Genomic DNA, 24,161 nt, shown 5'->3' on the forward strand with positions numbered 1-24,161 from the left:
CCCACTGATCAAGGATGGGTAGAGAAATAGAATAGAGGATGAGGCCCAGGGGTGGAGTGACAGCTGGGAAGGGGGTTAGGGCAAGTTTGGGGAAGAAATAAGGCATGAGGAGTGGGATTAGGTCAGAGATGTGGTGAGGGTTGGGATGTATTGTAGCTCAGAGATGAGGCAGGGGTAGAGTCAGGGATAAAGTGAAGCTTGGAGACAGGGTGGAGTTTAAGGCAAGAGTTTAAGGATGAGGATGGGAACAGAGATTACGGCTGGGTAGAGAGCTCTGGAAATAGGAGATGGTGCATGTTTTGTCTACTGTTGCTTCATTTGAGGACAAAGTTAATACAATGGAATATTACTAGCCATAAAAAGGAATGAAGTATTGATTTATGTGACAACATGGAAAACCTGCTAAGGGAAAAAAGCCAGACACAAAAAATGCCACCTGTTAAATGATTCTGTTTACATGAAATGTGCAGAAAAGGAAAATCCATAGGAGCAGAAAGTGAGGTAGTGGTTGCCAAGGGCTGGGGAGACAGAGCAATGAGTGACTACTAACAGATCTAGGTTTTTTTGTGGGGTGACAAAAATCATCTAGAATTAGTGGTGATAGGTGGATACCTCTGCAACTGTACTAATACTAAACACCTCTGAAATACAACTTAAAAAGGTGAATATTAATGGCATGTGGGTTATATCTTAATATTTGTTTATTTATTGAAGATTTATTTATTTATTTTAGAGAGAGAAAGCGTGCACGCATGTAGGAGGGGCAGAGCGAGAGGGCAAGAGAATCTCCAGCAGACTCCCCACTCCCCATGGCTTGATCCCATGACCCTAAGATCATGACCTGAGCCAAAGTCAAGAATTAGATGCTTAACCAATTGAGCCAGCTAGGCACCCTTCAATTTTTTTTTTTAAAGAAAGCTTAACATTATAAGATTTTAGAACTGAAAGGGACCTTATAGATTATTTAGTAGCCAAATTATCAAATAAAAAAACAAAATAAAACTAACAAAAAGCCAATGTTTCAGGAGGCAGAATGAGTTAGCTCAGGTCACAAAGCTTCAACCATAGGTCCCTGGTTCCTGCTCTGTGAATTCTCTGTCAGTTGCCCAGCCCACCGAGTGGTCACACCAGCAGACATGTGAAGTGTCATAAGAGATCAAGGATTCCTAGACAAAGCAGTGTGTGTTGAAGCCCACATCTTACAAGTTTACGGTAGGCAAACAAAAGAAAGGTAGGTTTCACTTTCTTACATCTGTATGGGTATGTATGTCATGCGTACACTTGTGTGTATATCATGGATTCTTTATTTTAAGTTTTCTGTTTTTTAAATACACAGAATGGGACAGCCCAGGTGGCTCAGCAGTTTAGTGCTGCCTTCAGCCCAGGGCCTGATCCTGGAGACCCAGGATCGAGTCTCCATGTCAGGCTCCCTGCATGGAGCCTGCTTCTCCCTCTGCCTGTGTCTCTGCCTCTCTCTCTCTCTCTCTGTGTCTCTCATAAATAAATAAAGAAAATCTTTAAAAATAAATACATACATACATACACAGAATGTTTTGTTTGGCTTTATTGTATTAAAACAACACTCCTGCCCCCATGAATGCTATCAGATGTTCCCAATATCAAAATGGAATGTTCTGCTTCAGATGGCAAAAATGGCTCATTCCCAGGGGCAATTCAGTTTGCTCCCTCTTTAGTCCTAGGATAGGGCAAGGCAAGAGGAAAAGAATTGAAACCAAAGCCTGCCATTTCTCATGGTCAGTTTTAGATAGGTTGATGGCAGAGGAGACCAAAGATGTTGACTTAGCTATAGGTTTGGATTCTTGGTGAATTTCAATGATCCCAAGTGCCCACAGGTGCCATCAATAGTTCCATGTTCCTTTCTTAGAATGTGCCAGACAACTAGTGGCATACACATGCTTCTTGTCTTCCAGTGGCCCGGTAGCTCTGCTCCCTTTCTAAGGATCATGGCCTGGGTCCCAACAAGCTTGATTGTCAAGTGCCTCCAAAAGGTTCTAATTATAATATTATGGGTACAGTGATTCTCAACCCTGGCTCTGTCTCCGAGTCACTGAAGAACATTTAGGGCACCCTCATGGTCAGGTCCCACGCCCTGAGATTCTGATTCATTCAGTCTGGGTGAGGTCTGGGCACCTGAATTTTTAAAACTCCAAATCTGGTTCTGACACATGGTGCTGTTGAGAAACTCCCATTTATACTCTTGAAACACTGAAAACAGGGCAGGAAGGAATAGACTTCAGTGCCTAGTAGGGTAGTGGCTACTTGATGAGAGAAGCAGTTGCTTAAGATGGTCATTAAAATGATTATATGACATTTTGGAAAAACATTTGTGATAGGATGTTAAAGAAATAAAGCTGATGCAAATTGTAATGATGCTATGACTGCAGTAACATGAAACTATCCACGTGTATAGACAGAGGCTAGAAGGAAACTTGGAAAATTGAAAAGATGTTAATGCTGAGTTCTTAAGTATTCTTTCATACATGTTATTACTATCATCATTTGTTTCTATGATAAGAATAACATGATTAAAAATGACCCCTGGTGCTCCTTGGTGGCTCAGTCAGTTAAGCATCTGACTTTTGGTTTCAGCTCAGGTCATGATCTCAGGGTCATGGGACTGAACTCCGTGTTCAGTTGAGGGCTCTGCGCTCAACGAGGAGTCTGCTTAAGATTCTTTCTCTCCTTTCCCTCTGCGCCTCCTATCCTCTCCCTCACTTCCCTCCCTCTCTCTAAAAAAAGAAAGAAAAAAAAAAGATCTGTTGCTTAGCAATGCAAAGGGAGTACCAGGGCCCTTTGGAAGGTTTAAAGCACAGTGCCCTCTGACAAAACACAGAAATTCAACTGTGCAGTGATTCTGGCATCAGTTATTATCCTCACTAGGGGGAAAAGAAATGATTCATTAGCTTAAAAAGAAATGACCACTCTAAGCAAACTGTTGTACTTGGGAAGCAAGTGCTTGGGGCCTCTTTCTCTGCCAGTCTCCTTGCCATCCCTGGATGGATTCCACTTGTGTGGCTGAGCCTCTCTGCTACAGGAGCCACCACACTGGGGGTTTTCCCAGGATATCTCATTTCTAGGGATGGGAGGAGATTAGAGAAAATGATAGTTCCTGTGTGGAGAAGGACTGTAGCTCTGTGGAGTTCAGGGAGGGGTTCTTGTCCTCAGGGAAACTGAGCAAGTATAGCTTCTTTTTCCTCCTTGGATGCACCTTGTGATTCACCTCTAGGTTGTCACTCCTCACACTCAGGGATGAGATGGCAAAACATCAGACCTCACCCTTGACACTGAAACTCAAGGCAACAGTTTATTGCCCAGGAATGGGTGTGGTAGGTCATCTCCATTTCACCTACAGCGTCCTTCCTGCTTCATTGAGTCCCTGTTTTCCCCTGACACTGTGGAGCAGAATCCTGGGTGATGGTACCCACACATGACAAGAGACTACCCTTTATCAAATGGGCAAGTCCACTTGTTGCAAGGTAAAGAATAACAGTTTTAGAGAATATGTGCCACTAAACTCTGTGTGCTGAACACATACTACAAAATTTCCTTATCTTTCTCTTAGTATCTCCACTTTATAGATGAAAAAACTGAATTTTGAAAGGGGCGGAACAAATAGTGAGTCCTAATGTGCCCAATTCTAGCACACAACCATGGAAGAGTTGTAAATTCACTGTGTATAGGGGCCAGGCCTGTGATCTGAGTGTGGGAAGTGGGCTGGATGGGGCTTTATTGAGCTTGAAGCCACATGGGGCCGCATCTAGTCAATGTTGCTGATGGCTGCAACCCAGGAAAGCAGGTCCAATGTTGCCAGAATGCTTTTCTTCCTAAGAAAAACTGAACATTTAGAATTTTTACTTGAAATCTCTTGATTTTTTAAAAGTGGAGGATTATATCAGATTAAAAAAAATACTGTGTGTGTTACAGTATAAATATGCACTCCCTAGTGGCCAGTTTGCTATTCCAAGAATTATAGTCAAATACAAGGGCTTCAGAATCAGAGAACTCTAGGTTTGAATCCTGGTTTGGTCACTTGGTAGCCGCACGTCTTTAAAGTTCTTGTACCATGATTTCCTTATGTGTAAATTGGAAATGATACCATTTGCTTTTGCAGGGCTATTATAATGATAAAAAAAAAACAACGTAAATCAAGGACAAGAGAATACAGTCTCCATGAGGGAAGGAATTTTGTCTCTCTTGTTCTATTGCCTAGGAAGATGCCAGCACACACCAAGCGTTCAATAAATATTTGCTAAATGAAGGATTATAAGAAACCACCATGGTGCTACTAAGCAATAGCTATTATTATCATCTTGTCATAGAATGGCAAAACACCCACTGGATTATGGTCCCTGGTGGTCACAATCTTTTATGGGTCCATTGGGCTCCTGGCTGTACCCCTAGGACTGTGGGTGAGCATATCTCCCTTATCCAGAGCATTCACTGTGACTCTGAGACCAGCAATTAGACCCAAGGAAATCTATGAGAGGTCAGGTCTCAGGACTCACTGGAGAAAAGCCAGTCTGGAAGGCTTGTCCTTTTCAATAAAGTACCCCATGACTTATTTATCCTAGAAGCCAGACACAAGCTACTTCTCATTCAAGTTCTTTATTGAAGAATGCTTAAAAAGATTTTCTAACTGCTAAGCAGGACAAGTATCTTGAGCTAAGTGCTAATAGACTTGGATTCTAAACCCACTAAGTAGCTATGTGACTCTGAAAAGTCACTTCACCACAGAAGTTCAGTGTCATTGATACCTGTCATTCCTAAGTCTAAGGCCCAAGGTGGTTGTGACAGTCAAATGGAATTAGGTAATTAAAAGTTCTGGGAAATATCTAACATCACATGAATGTTAATCAGATTTTCTTCTAATAATATCAGAATGTAGGTGATGCCCTTCCCAGGGCTATTCTTTGGTATAAAAATCACCTTCAAGGGGGGGTCTTCTAGGTTCAACATTCTGTCATTTGACAATGATTTATTCCACACCTGTAACATGCCATGCACATCTGAGGAAAAAACATGACAGAGGTGAAGGAGACAGACAGAGGAACAGTCAGTGCAAGGGCCCTGGGGTGGGAGAGTGCTTTTGTACTTCTCTGAGGAATAGATACAAAGCCAGTGTGGTCAGAGCAGAGTGAATGAGGGAAAAGTAATGAGATGAGGTTAGAGCATATTTGGTCTTGTAGGCCTGGACTCTGAGTGAGGTGGAGAATATCTGGAAACCAGTAATTCTTCTTGGAGAGAGCCAGGTGTCACCAAGACCTGCTTCTTCACTTACTAGCTATGTGATGCTTGGAAAGTCATCTGTCTTTTTCAAGCCTCACTTTTCTCTCCTGCAGGATAGGCCTGCAGGGCTGTGTTAGGCTCTAGTGAGGTAATGGATAAGCCCCAGAAAATGCTGGTTACCTTGATTCCTTGAGCAATGGCAGCAGCAGCATTGGACTCTTTTTCATCTGCCTGCACCAGAAGTTTCTTGGCATCAGCTTCTCTTGTCTCCTCTTCAATTTTTACCATCATCCTGGCGGTCTCCTCAGAGGTCTGGATGAGTTGAGGCTGAAGAGCAGTCAGTTCTACTTGCATGACCGCCACCTAGCAAGAGGAGCGGGGCAGGGTCAGCTCTGTCAATGCCAAAAATAGCATTGTTGGCAAGAGTTGAAACAATTTTCCAACCTATCATATATGTGGAAAATACTAATGATTCTACCATGATACTGGGTATATATTTGTTGGCTGGAGTTTCTCTCTTTGATCTTTCAATACTAGTTATTGAGTTCACACTATACAGTATACGTTGTAAATTATCAAGCACAGTGCAAGACACTAGATATATAGTGATAAACTTAAACATTTTTTAAAAAGATACAGTTTCCTCTGTGCTCTTGAGCCTAAATTTGAGTATTGGGTGGGGGTGAGGAGGGAGGTTGGGGAAGAGATAAAACAAAAGGAAGTTAGGAGAAAAAAAAATCTGCTTTTTTTTTTTTTGTCTATGAAAAAACATATATGTCTGAGATACTTGGGATAAGAGGAAATCTCAAGGCTATTTTTCCCAAGAGTCTGATGCCCCCTACAGTACTCTTGCCAAGTGGTTTTCCGACCTCTGTTTGAACACTTCTAATGATGGAGAGCTTTCACTACCTCTCAGAAGAGTTGTGCCATTTTTTTTTTTTAACCAACTGGCCCTGATTCTACCTGCTGAGGCAGCTCAGATGCATATTTGAGGAGGGTTTCACAATCTTGTAACTACCGTTCTGGAATCATGCACAGTTGAGTTTCAGTTTTGGCCTGACCACTTGCACTAGCTATTCATGAGGCTGCATGTAGGATCTTTGGCAAGTCTCCTGGCCTCCCTGCATTGTGTTTTCCTTGTGTGGAATGTGGAAATGGCAATAGTACTTTCCTCATAGACAGTACCAGCATGTAATAAGGCTCTAGGAATGTTAACTGGCAACCATTGTGCTCTCTTCTGGTCTAGACTGTCTTATATCCTTTTGCTGCTCCTCAAACAAGGGTTTACTCACCCTTGTGTGGACAGAGTCCAATTTTCAACACCTCTCTAAAAGCCAAGGTCCCCTGGGGACCACCCGAGGTCACTTCTGCTGTTCTGTCCTATTCTTGTATAATAGTGCTGGTGGGTTTTCTGTACTCAGTGGTCAACCTCCTATAAAGTTACCTTAGTTCTTTGTTGGTGCTGCAAATCCACGTCTTTATGCGGCTCTCATTTTAGACAGTTTGTTAAGCGGCTCCAAGCACAAATTAATTACTAATTCATGTGCCTGGCATTCTGCTAAGGACTATACTTGTATCAGCTGTTTAATCTTTGTAATAGTTCTATGAAGTAAAAATTATTATCTCCTTTATGTAGAGACAAAACAGGCATGAGAGGTAAGATAACACATTTGAGGTTCACCCCAAAGAAGACCAAAATAGCAAAATCTTAAAGGCAGACAGAATCTCATAGGGCTTGGCTGAGGCTGAGGCAAGCAAGGTGAGCTCTGCAAGTACAGGAGCAGATGCTGTTTTTATATAGTGACCTCTTAAATTCTGCACCTGAACAAGGTACCTAATCCGGAACTCTTCATCCCTGTGCTCACCTGTGAAGATGCAAACTCCAGTTTCTGCAGACCTGTCAGGTAACGGTTCCTCATCATATCAACCTCTTGCCTCTTGGTATTCAGGAGTGTCTTGAAGGTTAGGATCAATTCAAGGTAGGAGGTGGGGGTGACATAGTTGTGTCTGCGAAGTGTGTTGTAATAATCAAGTGACATGTCCTTCACACTCTCCTGGAAATATTTGCACATGGAGATGACCCTACGGAGGACACAAGGATGGTCAGGCAGGATGCACATTGCAATGTGCAAGGATGCACATTGACTATGGCCTGGTAGAGACCCAAATTCTCAAAGACAGGTCAATGCAGCTGTAAGAAGTTTTGGAGAAGTGTATATTCTTACTAGAATGATTTTCAAACAAGTAAGTTCTATTTCTGATCACTTCAGTAATCACCAGAGCTTAAGCAAGAGTTCTTAATCTTTGGCAATCTGGTGAAGCCTCTGGATTTTGCAGGATAATGCTTCGAAATGCATGAAACAAAATACATGGGATTACAAAACGAACCAATTATGTTGAAATCATTTTCAAAATGTTTTTTTAAGATTTTCTTATTTATTTATTCAGAGAGAGAGAGAGAGAGGCAGAGACACAGGCAGAGGGAGAAGCAGGCTACATGCAGGAAGCCTGATGTGGGACTCTATCCCGGGTCCCCAGGATCACACCCCGGGCTGCAGGCGGTGCTAAACTGCTGCGCCACCTGGGCTGCCCTCAAAATGTTTTAAAAATCAAATTTGTGATATGTAGGGGTCAGCAAAATTTTTCTAGGAAGCGCCAAACAGTAAAAATAAATGGCCCACTTGGTTGAGTAGTGATAACTACTCAAGTCTGCTGTTGTTTTATGGGGGAAAATGGCATGGCTGTGTTCCAATAAAACTTTATATATAAAAACAGGCTATGAACTGGACTTGGCCAGTGGATCATACTTTGATGACCTCTACATTAAATAATAAGATTGGGCAGCAGGTCTAAAACCTACCACAATTTGGAAGGAAATGATACGCTGATGTATCTATAGTGACTGAATGAGTTATTAAAAAAACACACAACTGATTCCCATTGGTAACAAGTCCTGCTAATCCTACTGGGATCTATTGCCTACATTCTTTATTAAAAGAAATTCAAAATACCAGCTGGATGTCAGTGAAAATGAACATATGATTTTTCTCCATTCACATTAACTGACCCTCAGAATTCTGTTTGTGAGCCTATAGACCCAAATTAAGGGTCTTCTGGCCTAGAGCATAAAGTTCAAAGTTCTTAAAATGGAATTTATAGCTATCAGTATTCTGGCCCCTACATAATTCTTCGTTTTCCAATCACTCATTTAATCAACAGTAACTGAATTACTATGTACCAGGCACCTGTTAGACACTAACGATATAGAGTCAGACAAAGCAGATGACATGACCACTGCCTTCATGGGGCACCTGGGAGGTCAACATTCTCATCTCTTCCCTTATTCTAGCCAAAATTAAATATGTTTTTTGGGTTGTTTTTGTATATCTGTGCTTTATACATAAAAGACTTTTTTCACCCTCATAATAACCAGTTTTCATTCCCTTGGTGGCGATGTCACCCCTACTGAGACTATATGCTCTAAAACTGAAATAGCTATATTATTAGAGCTTGGTTCTCACAGCTCTGACAACAGTGCATCTCCAGGACAATTCTGAACAATGAAATTTCACTCTTTTTTTCAGCAAAAGTGTCTTATTAAATATCTAACTAAATGTGATTTTCTATATATAAATTGAGAAATCTTAAAACAATAATAACAATACAGCCAATATCTGGATTTTCCATTTGGATTATTTGGTTAGTGTACTAAAATGCAGCTAATACCTACTCTATCCGAATATTGTCATCAAGCTCCACATCTTCCAGAAATTTGTTGGCTACCAACTCCAGGGCATCTGTGGGCCAGGACTGGAACCAATCAATTGTACAGCAATTGATCAGTGAAGGGAACATCCGCAGGCGGTTCCGGAAGGCATCCCCAATTGGGCTCATGGCTAATGAAAAGCAGACTTGGTTAGTTTCCTTCCTCCAAGGCCAGGAGGCAGGCAGGTCTTTCCAATGATTCTGGTGGGTAAAGGGGTTGGTTTCTTGTTTGGTAACTGAGGAGTGTAATGGAATAGTAATGATGAATGCCTAGGAAGCATAGGGGAATCATAGGATATTTTCATTCAACTTTGTGGTGGGAATTCAGTATAATAGCCTTCTGACTTGACTGGTCTCTCATACCTGTTGTTCTCCTTTCCAGATCTTTTATATCATCTAGCCAGTATGGTTTGTGCTCTTTGATCCTCTTGCTCTATTTGTTCTGACACAGACAAATGGGAGCCATGGATACCACATACATAGTTACTTATGGAAGTTAGTGGGGGGCCATCAGTTTGTTTCTGACCTTATCTCCATCCAAGCACAAATTTGGCCTAAGTTCCATTGATTTTTTTATTTAGGCTCAATGTGGTAGAAGGAGGCATGATGAACAGGTGGAAGTATGAGGATGTCACTGTTGCTGAAGATCAGAGAGAGAAGAGGAAGCTTGGTTTGAGAGGAGAATGGAGAGAATACAGGGGACAGTATGGCATGTGGTCTTATAAAACCAGAGGTTAGGAATTTTGGCATTTATCTTGATAGAAAGCATATTAAGTGTTTAATGTGTGTGTGTGTGTGCACGCATGTATACACAATGATCATATTTGCAATACATGTAAAAAAAAAAACCATCCTAGGTCAGTGGAACAGAATAGTCTGGAATGGACAAGAGTGGACCTAGAGAGAATGGTTACAAGGTTGCAGAAGTGAGGCTGGACAAATGATGGTAGTTTAGCTAATGCAAAGGTGGTGGAGATGGAGATAAATGAGTGGATATGAGAGAAAGCAAGGAGGTAAAAATTGACAGGACATGGTGGCATGAGAGAAAAGTATTAAATATAACCCCTAGGTTTCTGGATAGATTGGGGATGTCATTCACAGAGAGAACTCCAGATGTGAGACCACAGGGTAATGCACTAAATGGAAGGAGAAGGTTCAGAGGAGAATTTAGAGAATTGAGAAGAGTACAGGGGGATGGGCTAGATGGGTGATGAGTATTAAGGAGGGCACTTGTGATGAGCACTAGGTGGTGTTCTCCTCCAGAAACCAATATGGCACTGTAAAATTTAAATTAAAAAGAGGAGGCACATGGGTGGCTCATTTGGTTAGGCATCTGACTCTAGATATTAGCTCAGGTCATAATCTCAGGGTCATGAGATCAAGCCCTGTGTTGGGCTCAGTGCTCAGTGGGAAGTCTGCTTAAGATTCTCTCTCTCCCTCTCCCTCTGCCCCTCCCCCTATTCTCTCTCTTTCTCGCTCTCTCTCTGGAATAGATAAACAAATCTTAAAAAAAAAAAGAATTGAGAAAAGTGGAACAGTTTTAAAATAGTAGTTTAGGGGAGAGTCATTTTCCACAGGAATTCAGGCACAAACCCCTGGGTGAGTGCCATGGTTGGATCAATCCTTGGACCACTGTAAGAGGACCACTGTAAGAAGACTGAGTTTAGAGCACTCCGGAGGAAAAGGGCAAACTGCATTTGCTTCTTCTTACCAAGGACAATGTGGAGGTTCTTCTTCACCCTGTCAATAAAGAAGTTATACATAGAAAGAGGAGTGACTTCAATCTTCTCGCCTTCTGTCCTGACTGCCATTTGCATTTTCTCTACAAGGTCAGCCTTCTCATCAGCTGGGAAGATGTTGGGCACATCCCCTGTGTTTAGAAGCATGTTGATGTCCTCAACAAATGATTCATCCTTGATCTGGTTATCAGTGAAGAGGAACACGGTCCTCTTGGTGGCCACTCCGACCTGCAGCATAATCTTCTTCAGGTCTTCCCGCCAGTCATAGCTTGAGTAGTTCTTGGTGATTTCAATCTGATACAGCTCATATGAGTTCATGAATGTGGACAGTTTGCTGGCACTCTGCCGCCCACTGCCCCCAATCCCTACCAGGAGCAAGTGGCCTTTGTCCTGCTTCAGGACCCTACAGATCCTGGAGATGTGCTCAATGGCAAACCTGAACATGACCAAGGACATAGGGGCCTTGCTGATGTTGTTGAACTCTTCCAGGTAGTACTCCATGACCACTGTGAGCTGTTTTAGGTCAGTGATCTCATCATAGATTTTTGGGTCACTTTCTGGCTTGAAGAAATCTCCAAAGAAGAGACTACGGATATTATCATCAACTATCTTTCCAGTGGGTGACAAGTGGATGAGGACCTGTGGAAAAGATAAATTTCAGCCGGCATTCCACAAGTGGCCCAACTAAGATGGCACTGGGAAGTATAGAGAGAGGGAACAAGAGATATGTTTGTTTCCTCTGAGCATATTCTCCAGAGTGAGGGTTCATCAATAGTTTTTTTAAAACATAATATATGGATCTTATGGTTATAAAGACTATGATGAAGGGACATTAGAGAAAAAAGCATGAAAGTGATAGTTAATCTGTTTGTCAAATGGTTAAAATATTGGTGGTCAGGCTGTGAGAACCCAGCAGTGGCATCATTTTTTTATGTGCTTGTTCCTTCACCAAACAAACGTACAGGTGTTATCCCTGGTCTCCACTCTGTTGCAAGAGTAGGAATGTTCTAGATGCTTTCTCTTCCTGATAATGGAACCTGGCAGTGCTTTTGTACTTGGCCCCTGGATACAACATGAAACACCTGCAATTTTTCTGTGGTGAAATCACAGTTTCTTAAAAACAGAGGTACAACTAGATGAGGGAAACCATGGCTCTCTTCTACTTGGGCTTCACCAGGGCCTCAGTTAAACCATAAAAATTTCACAGTTCATTTCTCAACTCAGAAACTAATTAACCTTAGAAAATTATTTTAAGTTGATTATAAACAATTACATCAGATCATAAGCCACTTTGAATGGATACAAATGTATATGCTATCAGGGAAGTGAGGCAAAATTGGGCCAAGTATATTATCATCAAACCTAGTGACTAGTTGACTCAATTCCATTTCCTGAGATTCGGAAAACAGAGCCATGAGTCTCCACTAGGAAGGAAAGTTGAAATCTGGGGATCCCTGGGTGGCTCAGCAGTTTAGTACTGGCCTAGGGTGTGATCCTGGAGTCCCGGGATCAAGTCCCACGTCGGGCTCCCTGCATGGAACTTGCTTCTCCCTCTGCTTGTGTCTCTGCCTCTCTCTGTGTCTCTCATGAATAAATAAATAAAATCTTTAAAAAAAAAAAGAAAAAGAAACTTGAAATCTGAGACTAACATAGTCAAATATTTGGAATCATTTCTGGGGCCGAATGCTCATAGGGTCTGCTTACCTTCTCCATGGTCTGCTTGAAGCAACTGGATGTGGTTTCCTTCACCATGTTGAAGAAGACCTGCCTGTCCTCATGGTCAATCAGACGGTCGTAGAAGACCCGATAAACCTCATGGATCCAAAGCCGGATAAATTTTTCCACATCCTGAAAATCCAGAGTTAATTATTTATGTAAATGGAAGGTGGTACCTGAGCTGGTATTTCTCAAACAGTTCCTAAATCTTGGGATTGACTGAGTATTAAACAAGATAATGTTTACAAAATACTTAGCACAATACCTACCAGAGACAAATGCTTAATAAAAGTTAGCTATTACTATTATCATTGTTTGTTCCATATAGCCACGGATATTGCTGAATGAACTTGATAACAGAAATAATAGTGTCTGACCTGCAGGTGGGTGTGAGGGCAGAGCAGTACCCCTTGGATAACCCGTGAAAAGTCCCGTAGGTTAAAGACATAATGAGACTTGGAGGGAGTTGGCAAGAAATTCTCCACTGCAGCTTTATAAATTGTCATAGTAGCTTGTACCAGCATCTTTCCATACCTTAGGAGGAAGAGAAAGGCAGATTCATCAAGGAGGAGCCAGAACTGAGGATCCAGGCCAATACTGAGGAAGACATAGGGACCTCTTACCTTAAGAATATCACGTCAAATCCTTTCCCAAAATGCCAGTCAGCAATTGAACTGAAAATCTTGGTTAAAATGTCATCCTCAAAGGCATTGATGGAAACAATATTTAGATGGCGAGTGAATCGTCCTGGAAAACATATAAACTCATACCTATCTCCTGGGCCTTGTGATCCTGGGACATAGAAGAGTATGTTTTCCTCTGCCTTATTTTTCTAGAGCTATGCTATGCAATATGGCAGCCTCTAACCAGATATGGCTATTTAAACTTCATTAATATTAAATAACATTAAAAATAATTTCCTCAGTCTCACTAGCCACATTTCAAGTGCTCAGGAGTAACATGTGACTAATGGCTGGCTATTGTATCATATAATGCAAACACAGAACATCTCCATGATTGCAGTAATTCTATTAATAGCACTAGACTAGTGTTCAAGATTGTTTTTAAAAGTGAAGGCAATATGTGATCATTGTAAAATAGTCAATTCAGAAATACTTCTATAGAAAGTGAGCATCATCTTTGACTTACCTCTCACATACCAAATCCATTCTTCCCCCAATTAACTACTATTAAATTGGTATCCTTACATATCTATCTATATTTACCTACCTGTCTTTTTTTTTACTTACCTGTCTAATGTTAGATATCTATTTATATTTATATATACATATCAGCTTTATTGATATAATCCACATACTATATAATTCACCCATATAAAGTATACAATGCAATTGTTTTTTAATATTTTAGCTGTACAACCAATACCACAATTGATTTTAGAACATTTTAATCACCTCAGAAAGAAATCTTGTACCCATTAACAGTTAATTTCATTTCCTTGGAGCTCTTGGCAATGAAAAACCTATTTTCTACTTCTATAAATTTATCTGGGGATCCCTGGGTGGCGCAGAGGTTTAGTGCCTGCCTTTGGCCCAGGGCGCGATCCTGGAGACCCGGAATTGAATCCCACGTCGGGCTCCCGGTGCATGGAGCCTGCTTCTCCCTCTGCCTATGTCTCTGCCTCTCTCTCTCTCTCTCTGTGTGTGACTATCATAAATAAATAAAAAATTTAAAAAATAATAAATTTATCTGTATATCTGTTTTTTTTAAAGCATTTTATTATATAAAATAAAATGCAGATACTGAAAACCAGAGAAAAACGAATACAAAGTTTGGTGGGTCATCATAAGGTCAACAGCCTTACATATACCATCCAAATAAAAAAAAATCAAGCTTTGCCAATCCTCCATAGATGCCCCTCCACATATCCCATCCCAAAGATAGCCTTCTATCTCTCTCCAAAGATTACTACTATCCTGACTTTTACAGTAATTTGCTGTCTTGCATTTCTTTATGTTTTTATCTCTCAAGTGTTCATTCCTACACACCAGAGTTTAATCCTCCCAATTAAAAAAAACAATTGATATGTTTTTTTAAAAGATTTTATTTATTTATTCATGAGAATACACAGAGAGGAGAGAGAGAGAGAGAGAGAGAGAGAGAGAGGCAGAGACACAGGCAGAGGGAGAAGCAGGCTCCATGCAGGGAGCCTGACATGGGACCCGATCCAGGATCACGCCCTGGGCTGAAGGTGGTGCTAAACCGCTGAGCCACCCCGGCTGCCCTGATGTGTTTTTTTAAGTCTCTTTAATCTATAGGTTCTCCTCCTTCCATCCCTTTCTTTCATCTTTTGTTTGTTGAGTATCTGGTTGTTCGATCTGTAGAGTTCTCACAGTCAGTATTTTGCTGATTGTATACTCATGGTGCAGTTAATTCTGTTCCTCTATCCTCATATGCATTTCAAAGTAATTTGCACCTGGATCTAGACATCTGATCTGATCAGGTTCAGATTCCGTTTCTGGCCAAATGGTAGGTGGTAATACATTCCTTCATTAGATGGAAGGAATGATGTCTCTCCTGTGATATTGGTAGCTACAGATGCTCAATGGCTAGATCTATTAATTCACTCATTAGTGTAAAGTGGTGATATTTTGATTCTATCATCTCTTTTTCATATATTAGCCGGAATATTTTTATAAAGAGACACTTACCCTTATCTAGGATTTGCTTATACCATGGTACATTTCAAATAATAGTCAGGATAAACGTTTGATTCCATTTATTTATCAGTTTTCAAGATAATAAATTGGTTCCTTACCATCCTCTGAAAATGACCAACCATCATCGTTATTATAGACTAATGGATTTAAATATATTTTGATAAATTTCAATCCATTAAAATCATCGTTGAAACTCTAATTTTCCCATCTTTGGCCAGTGAGAGCTTCCTTATGTTGCCAACTGAGTCCTGTTGACATGACTATTTAATCCTTTTTTTTTTTTAAGATTTTATTTATTTATTCATGACACACACACACACACACACACACACATACACACACAGGCAGAGACACAGGCAGAGGGAGAAGCAGGCTCTATGCAGGGAGCCCAATGTGGGACTTGATCCCAGGACTCCAGGATCACGCCCTGGGTCGAAGGCAGGCACTAAGCTGCTGAGCCACCCAGGGATCCCCAACTGTTTAATCTTTGAAAGCTTTCTCATTATCTGGTATATCAAGAAGTTACAAGCTCATCTTGTATATCTTCTGCCCTAGCTATGCTCTGGTTCCTTTCAGTAGGAAACTGGATTTCAAGATAATCCAGGTACTAGGCATGTTCAGTGTTAATGAGATGTTTATTATTTCCTAGACCTAGTACATCAGTGGACATCATGAGTTACTACTGATATTTCTAATATAGGATTCTAGGGCTTTCACTTAATTTCATCTACATTACATCTCCTTTCTTCCATACTGAGACTCCTGGTTCTCAAGGACACAAGTGTCAGTGGAAAAAGAAACTTCCACAGTAACTCTTGTGTAATCCTACTTTACACAAAGCTCTTAGAATAAGAACCTACTACTACTACCAATTATGGTAACTGAAGACTCTTTAAAACTTTTTGTACTAGCTATCCTCATCTCTCCTCCATTTTTAAAAAGATTTCTTTTAAAAAATATATTTTATTTAAATTCAATTTGCCAACATATAGTCTAACACCCAGTGCTCATCTCATTAAGTGCCTTGCTTAGTGCCTGTCACCCATGGTTTGTCTTCCTCTCTAATTTTTCCTCACTCAGTTTCCCTCCTTTCCCTTATAGTCCCTTTCACTATTTCTTATATTCCACATATGAGTGAAACCAAAGACAATTATCTTTCTCTGATTAACTTATTTCACTCAGCATTATACCTTTCCTCCATTTTCAATTGTTCTATATTTCTGACACTGAGTCTTATAGCCTGTACCTATTATAATCTCTCTTAGGTAGTCTTAGTTCAACAGATAATAGTATATTTAATGCTTACTACAGGTTGTTATATCAACCTCTTTATAGTTATTTTCATCAAGTGAAACTCATTTTCTAGTAGGTTCCCGAGAATGGGCTTGTGGAAGTAAATCTGAGTTCTTGCATTCTGATCACAGTTTTCCTTTTATATGTGAAAGTCAGCTTTGCTGGTTATAAAATCCTTGACTCTTATTTTATTTCCTTGAACATCTTAAATATAATATTTCATTTTCTTCTGCATAAAGCATTGTGGTTAGACAGTTTTAAGATGCTCTAATTTTATTTATCTTAAAAGTCATGTAGTCTTTTGTGCCTAGATGCCCAAAAGATTTTTTCCTTTTCTTTAAAGTCCAGCAATTTTACTAGTGCATGTCTTGGTAGTGATCATTATTGAGTCTGTATTGGACTAAATAAGATTATCCTGTCCATTTTCCTTATGGTAAATTTTACAGATAAGAAGATTAAATGTCAGGGGGGAGAGTGAGGTCAAAGAATCTTAGGTTTGGGATCCCTGGGTGGCGCAGCGGTTTGGCGCCTGCCTTTGGCCCAGGGCGCGATCCTGGAGACCCGGGATCGAATCCCACATCGGGCTGCCGGTGCATGGAGCCTGCTTTTCCCTCTGACTATGTCTCTGCCTCTCTCTCTCTCTGTGACTATCATAAATAAACAAAAATTAAAAAAAAAAAAAAGAATCTTAGGTTTAAAAATGGTATTAAGATTCTTAAACAATAATGTATCTCAGAATTAAAATACAGATCCTGGAAGAATCCAGTTGCCCCTGAAGCAAATGTATTTCTGAACTGTCAGGTGATAGGGAGAACTCTTATTTGTTTTTTTGTTTATTATTATTATTATTTTGCTTAGGCCACTTTCGTTTAGTTGTTTTATCGCTGGCAATCTGAAGAACTGTAAAAAACAAAACAGGTGAATCTGTTATCACTCCTGCTTGAGAACCTCTGGTCTAACCTCCTGCCTGGAATACATGCTGGCTACTCCTTTTCATATGGAGAGTTCCTCCAGGGAACTCTGTCCCTCCAGAGCCTAGCCAAAGACTCTCACATTTTCTTTTCATCTTCAGGTCCATTTCACACAACTTCCAACATGAAGTCTTCAAATTCCACTCCCTAGAGTGGGCCCAAACCCTTCTAGCTACAGCCTAAATATACTTTTATCCATCTTCCATCAGGACAGAGTGCCCTGTACCAACCATCCATCCACAAAGGTTGTCTGGCTCTGCTAGACAATGAAGAGGAATGAACTTTCTCTTTCACGTACCAGTAATGTCATTCCTTCCTCCCCCGGGGGGCCCCATGGCTGTCACAAGCAGCACATCCACAATGTCCAGCTTATTTGTGTCCTTCTTGTCAAACCAGCAACCATGGTCAATCCATTGCCTCAAGAGCTCAATGGGAGGCTGGGCCCCATACACCTCTTTGGCTGGCATGTTGAGGTCATCTGGGGAAAGAAGGCATGGCCACACATTGTAAGTCTTTGGGATCTCTTGCTTTCAGAGGAGGTATTAGATGACTATTCCCTTTATGGAGAGTCTGTTCCTAGTTGTCCCATTCCTACTCTAGGCAGGGCTCAGCCAGTGGATATTTTAACCATATGGGAAGAGGATTTCTGGGTTCTGGGCTCTCCTATTTCATTGAGATGTCTGCTTATTGTGACTTTAAGGATGCATGGATTGTCATCAACAAAGAGGCATTTAATCTTTTTCCCATTCCATCAACCACAATATATTGATTCTCTACTGTGCGCTGGATATTTTGTTAGTTTCTGGGGATATGGTGGTGAGGAAGACTGTCATACTCCCAGCCAACAGGGTACATAATTCAACCACCAGGTAACAACTGAAACCCAATGAGAGAAAAGTTTTGAGCTAGGGTTTTGAGGATCAAAACCGAAATGGCAGAGAAAGTGACTTTCTCAAGAGCAAAAATTGATTTCCCCCAATATCATATTATAATCCAGTCACTGCACATAGAAGGCACTCAATAAAATGGAAGCTCTCTTAATTTTCCCCTGAAAATGGATTGAATGCCCAGTTTGTATCAGATAACATTTCAAGGGTTTTATACATATCTCATCTAATCCAAATAATGACTTTATAAGGAAGATAGTATTACTTTTATGTTAGATATGAGGAACTGAGAGTCATGGAAGTTAAGTCACAATATGCCTAGGAGTAGAAAGTGATATTTGAACCTAGATCTGTTTGGTGACAAAGCTTAAATTGTTTCTGGATATTACCCTAAGAAATAAGAAGGAAGAACAGTTTGGGGAGAAGGGGAAAGGGAAGAAAAGAAAGGAAAAACAAAATAAAATTGGATTTCTGCCTTTAAGAAGCTAATGTTAGTGGGCAAGGATTTAAATTACACATAATATTCACTATCAATACATAAAATTTAAGGACAGGACATGGAATAACCCAGAAGAGGATGGCATTACTTTTATTAAGTGACAACCCTATGAGTTAGCAGTAAGATAGTAGAAAATATAATGTATTTGTCATAAAAAACAACAACAACCTGGGTTTGGGTCATGGCTCCAGAATTTTCTAGATGTTTGACAGAATTTAACCATCTGGAGCCATAATTAGCTGACTAGTAAAATGATAATGATGGTTAGCAACCTCACAGGGATGTTAGGGTCAAATGAAATAAATGAGGAAGTGCTTTGTAAACAGGTAAAATCCTGGGAAAATTCAATGTGCTTATTTCACAAATACTTATTTAGCAACTCTTAAGTTACTTCATTTACTGATAACATTTCTCTGACACAAAATGGAACAAGGAGTTTATCACAAAGTGAGTGTTGTTTTTGGAGATGCAAGAGGGTAAACACCCTTCTGGAACTAATTTTCACTATAAGGTAACCTTGCCTGATCCAAAGGCTTATCTTCATCTCAGGAGAAACTGGGAGCCTACCTGAGGCAAAAATGCCTGGACTATATCTTACTTACTGAAAATCTGACATATAGTACTTGATCAAGAAATACATGGTAATGAAAGAAAGAAAGGAAAGGAAAAATTAAATTAAAGATGAGAGAAAAGGAGGGAAGGAAGGGGGAAGTAGAAGGAAAAAGGAAGGGAAGAAGGATAGAGAAGAAAAGGGGAGGGAAGGAATACTAAATTATATTAGTCAGAAATACATCATTTCTTAGAGAGAGTAAAAGGGCTGTACAGTGGTCCTACAAAGGGGGTTGTGGTTGCTGCAGCATAGAAGAATCTGGTTGTGCTCAGATTCAGGCTAATGTCTTACCCACAAATACCACCGCTTTCTTCCCTATGGGAGGCCCAAAAAGGCCCTTCCGCCGCCGATCCAGCTTGGACATGATGATATCCTGAGTCTGATTAGCTGAGGTTCGGGCAGAAAAATTGATGAAGTTGGGTAGGTAAGTGTTTTTGGGAAGGCGAAGAAGGAAATTGTTGGTAATGACTGATTTGCCAGTGCCTGTGGGCCCCACAAACAGCACTGGAATTTCATGGTCCAGATAGGTTTTCAAGAAGAAGGACTGTCTGGCTGTCTCCATTGTGGGGATGATGAGTTCTGAAACCTGTACCACAAAGACATGGGACAGTCTTGTTACTGGGCCAGGAGGCTGGGTCGGCACTTGGGAGACTTATTATCCATTAAGCTTCATCCCTTACTATCTTTATGACCTTGAGTGAATATTTAACTCCACTGGGGACCTTAGTTTCTTCATCTGTGAGACAGGATAATAAAGGCACCCAGATCACCAAGCTGTTTTGAGGATTAAATAAGATCATACATGTCAAGATGGGCATTTTGGGCTCTGTTTTGTAGATGAGGAAACTGAGGTCCAGAGCTCTTCTGCAATTTGCCCAAGTAACACAGCAAGTGTGGAAACACAGGGACTTGAATTCCAGCTTGTCTGATTCCAAAGTCTATATCATGGTATAGGTACCAATTACACTAAGGACCAGTCTATAGCTGTTGTCCCCTGAGATCATTGCTCTGAACCAACCCATCTGCCTTGCCCCAAAGTCCACTTCCCATATGTCATCTCTACTCCAGGCTTGGGAGGGTCGGGTGTGACTCTCAGCCCCCATTCCCTGCACTTATTCCTGATCTGCTTTTTCCAACACTCAGATCCCCACTTAACCTTTTTTTTCTTTTTTCCAATATGGCCATTATTACACTCTTCCTGGTATTCAGCCCCCAAATGGATTCTAAGGGCTTGGTCTTGGGCTCCTGGAATCCCTATTACTTTGAGTAGAATACCTTACCTTAGCTTGACTTCCTTGAGCTGAACCCTTGTAACCATTTGGCTACATTTGGTCCCTCTGTGGGAAGAGAGGAGGGGACTGGAAGATGTATATCATATGCTGACATCTCCTTACATGCCTAGGCTGGAAGGGGCTCCTTATATGGAGCCACTGTGTTGCACACCTCCAGAAAGCCCCATGCACATTGTGGTTTATGGAAATGGTGTCCCTAAAGCAAAGCTAGACCAAAATACCAATGGTGCAAACTGAGTCTGTACATACAGAGCAACATGGCAGCTCTCTGTGTACTAATAGAAAAAGGCTGGGCTTCTTTTGATAAGTAATTTACTCAAAGGAAAAGGAATAGACAGGGCAGGAATTGAAGTGTAGAGGAAGAGAATTAATAGGTTTTGAACTATGGAGGGTTTGCCTGCATTATCCCCTGCAGTTTTCCCAGTAACCCTCTGAGGCTGGAGAATTACTGGCTCACCTGTCCAAAGCCACAGAGCCAGTAAGTGGTGCTGAATGCAAGGCCAGGCACAAGATGCTTATTTTGCTACCAAGATGAAATTTAAAGCAAGTTGGGTTTCAGAGATTTTTAATTTCAGAGACTAGAACACTTGACAAAGGGAAAATTTTTAGCAGAACTTAGAATCTCTCTGAGTTGGACAATCTTATTTGTATGAATTCAGCACAATTTCAAACCCCTGGAGTTCAGATGACTAAGCTCTTTAAGGTGAATTCAAGTTTTGGACCTCCATGCTTGGGGCTTCTGAACAACACTCAGCCTCCAGAGTGTGTCCTAAATTCAGCACACATCTACCTCTGCTTATCACACCATCTTCAGGATCAGCTGTGGTCCTGCTAGCTGTCTGACTTGATTGTCAATATTCCCACTTTTCCATCCACTGTCCACCACTCAATTTGGGGCCTGAATGATCTGCAATCACCCCCAGAAAGATAAAGTATGTCCGCTACATATTACTAACAGGCAAATTTTCCACAAAGAAATGAGCAGGAGTTGTAGCTGAATCATCTGTTAACCAGAAAACCTGTAAATCAGCACTGTTTTTCTAAGAATCCTCATCAAGGGAATTTTTTGGGAATTTTGAAGAAAAGGCAACAATCTTTTTTGGCTGAGATGTCTGAGAGGTAAGACCTATCACCACCTGGCATTGATAACTGATCACATGACAGTGCTAATAATCAAAATAGTAACTGACCTAGATCTAGCACATAACATGTGCCACGTGTTCATGCAGAGTGCCTTCAGTTCTTGCAAACACCCTTTTTTTTTTTAAAAAAAAAGAAGATTTTATTTATTTATTCATGAGACACACAGAGAGAGAGAGAGAGAGAGAGAGAGAGAGAGGCAGAGACACAGGCAGAGGGCAAAGCAGGCTCCACGCAGGGAGCCCGACGTGGGACTCGATCCTGGGTCTCCAGGATCAGGCCCTGGGCTGAAGGCAGCGCCAAATCGCTGAGCCACCTGGGCTGCCCACAAACACCCTTTAAGTATTTCTCTTCTATTGTGTAGTTGAGTAACTTGAAGCAAAGAGTGTGAAGGCTGAGTAAGGAATCTGCATCTAATTCTAAAGCCCATGCTTTTGAAGGTTGATCTAGCTCATGTTTAAAACTTTTTCTAAAGAAAGTTTTCAAAAATGTGAATACAGAACTGATGTTAACTCCTCCACCTTGTGAAAATTCAGGCAATTTTAGAAAACAAAACTCTAGGACAAATGCCTCTCTTTTACCTTTGCATTAGCTGGGATATTTTCCTCCTCTTTGGTGATATATTCTGTCCATGTGTACCAATGTCCACCACCTTGCTTGAGGAAATAAAAATCATAGATGCTTCCTGGATTCAAAGACACAGGACAGGTCATCAGTACATTACATTTCATACTTAAGGTATTTTATCACTCAGCTAGAGCCATCTAAATGTGTAACTACCAGTACTGGCAGAGCTGTGGTGAAACTTACATTAATGGTAACTGTATAAATTGGAAAAACACCTTTCAAAGAGTAGTGACCTTGGGATCCCTGGGTGGTGCAGCAGTTTGGCGCCTGCCTTTGGCCCAGGGCGCAATCCTGGAGACCCGGGATCGAATCCCACGTCGGGCTCCCGGTGCATGGAGCCTGCTTCTCCCTCTGCCTGTGTCTCTGCCTCTCTATCTCTGTGTGTGTGTGTGTGTGACTGTCATAAATAAATTTTAAAAAAATTGTGATTTCCTTAAAAAAAAAAAAGAGTAGTGACCTTATCATTTGTATAAAAAATGGTAGGTACTAATTATACAAATAGTTATTTTAACAATGTAAAACAAGAAGTATTGAAAAGAACAGCAAAAGAAGACAATAAATCAAATCTTACATCCAGAAATAACTTTTGATGGTAACCTTGGCTTTCTCTTTAGGGACACAAATACACTGAACATGGAAGGACGGATAAAAGTAAAGGATTTGATAAGGACAGGATCTTTGATATTACATATTATACCATTATATATTATACTATAATATATTAATATTAGTGTACACATATATAATTACATATCACATATAAAAACTATTACATTATACATAATCTATCATATACTATTTTTTATTAATGTTTTTAAATATTTTATTTATTTATTCATGAGAGACACAGAGAGAGAGTCAGAGACATAGGCAGTGGGACAAGCAGGCTCCCCACAGGGAGCCTATACCAGACTCTATTCCAGGATCACGACCTGAGCCAAAGGCAGACGCTCAATCACTGAGCCACCCGGGTGTCCCTATATTATACTATTTTAAAATAAAGATGTTAAATTTCATTTCACTTAACTCTAGCAGAAGAAAAGGAGCCTGAGTAAAACTGAAGGACCTGTTAAACTTCAGATAAATCATGATTTACTATAAGAGATATGTTTCTAAAAGATGTTTTTTGGGAAAAAATTGAGGTATGATTGACATATAAAATAGTTTCTGGTGTACAACATAATGATTTGATATTTGTATATATTGCAAAATGATCATCACAGTAAGTCTAGTTAACATTTGGGATCATGACCTGAGCTGAAGGCAGTCACTTAAATGACTGAGCCACTCAGGTGCCCCCTTTTAAAAAAATTTTTATTTTTAAAGCTTTATTTATTTGTTTTAGACACACACACACACACACACACACACACACACAGAGCAAGGTAAGAGGGGCAGAGGGAGAGAAAATCTTAAGCAGACTCTGGGCTGAGCGTGGAGCCCAACACTGGGCTTGATCCCAGGACCCTGACATCATCATGACCTGAGCCAAAACCAAGAGTCAGATGCTTAACTGGCTGTGCCATGGTAAGGTTTTCTTTTTAGATTCATTCATTCTGTCTGTCTGCCTCTTTCTTTCTGTCTCATGTTTGTAGTTTCCATATCATTTTTGCTCTGATATAATGAAGTAAGTTCTTCTTGACATCTTTCCCAACGTTATCTGAAGCCAATTTATCTTCCCTACTTTCCTGACC

The 24,161-nt window shown here is 40.6% G+C and overlaps 1 protein-coding gene across 6 annotated transcripts in view; it reads right to left on the reverse strand.

The window, feature by feature from the left end:
- The window catches only part of DNAH3 (dynein axonemal heavy chain 3), a 171,600-nt gene that overhangs the window by 32,054 nt on the left and 115,385 nt on the right, over nucleotides 1-24,161 (reverse strand). For 4 of the 6 annotated variants that reach the window (XM_072836051.1, XM_072836052.1, XM_072836054.1 and 1 more), the window contains 10 exons: nucleotides 22,422-22,525; nucleotides 19,700-19,994; nucleotides 17,711-17,890; nucleotides 13,091-13,214; nucleotides 12,845-13,001; nucleotides 12,456-12,599; nucleotides 10,724-11,390; nucleotides 8,978-9,143; nucleotides 7,113-7,329; nucleotides 5,428-5,610 (listed from right to left, as the gene is read on the reverse strand). In XM_072836051.1, coding sequence (XP_072692152.1) covers nucleotides 5,428-5,610; nucleotides 7,113-7,329; nucleotides 8,978-9,143; nucleotides 10,724-11,390; nucleotides 12,456-12,599; nucleotides 12,845-13,001; nucleotides 13,091-13,214; nucleotides 17,711-17,890; nucleotides 19,700-19,994; nucleotides 22,422-22,525 — 2,237 coding nt within the window. Of the gene's footprint in view, nucleotides 1-5,427; nucleotides 5,611-7,112; nucleotides 7,330-8,977; nucleotides 9,144-10,723; nucleotides 11,391-12,455; nucleotides 12,600-12,844; nucleotides 13,002-13,090; nucleotides 13,215-17,153; nucleotides 17,342-17,710; nucleotides 17,891-19,699; nucleotides 19,995-22,421; nucleotides 22,526-24,161 lie in introns of those variants that run through there. The other 2 variants (XM_072836055.1, XM_072836056.1) reach the window with 2 other exon arrangements.

The sequence above is a fragment of the Canis lupus genome, chromosome 8, assembly GCF_048164855.1.
Source record: "Canis lupus baileyi chromosome 8, mCanLup2.hap1, whole genome shotgun sequence".
In the NCBI taxonomy this organism is placed as follows: domain Eukaryota; kingdom Metazoa; phylum Chordata; class Mammalia; order Carnivora; family Canidae; genus Canis; species Canis lupus.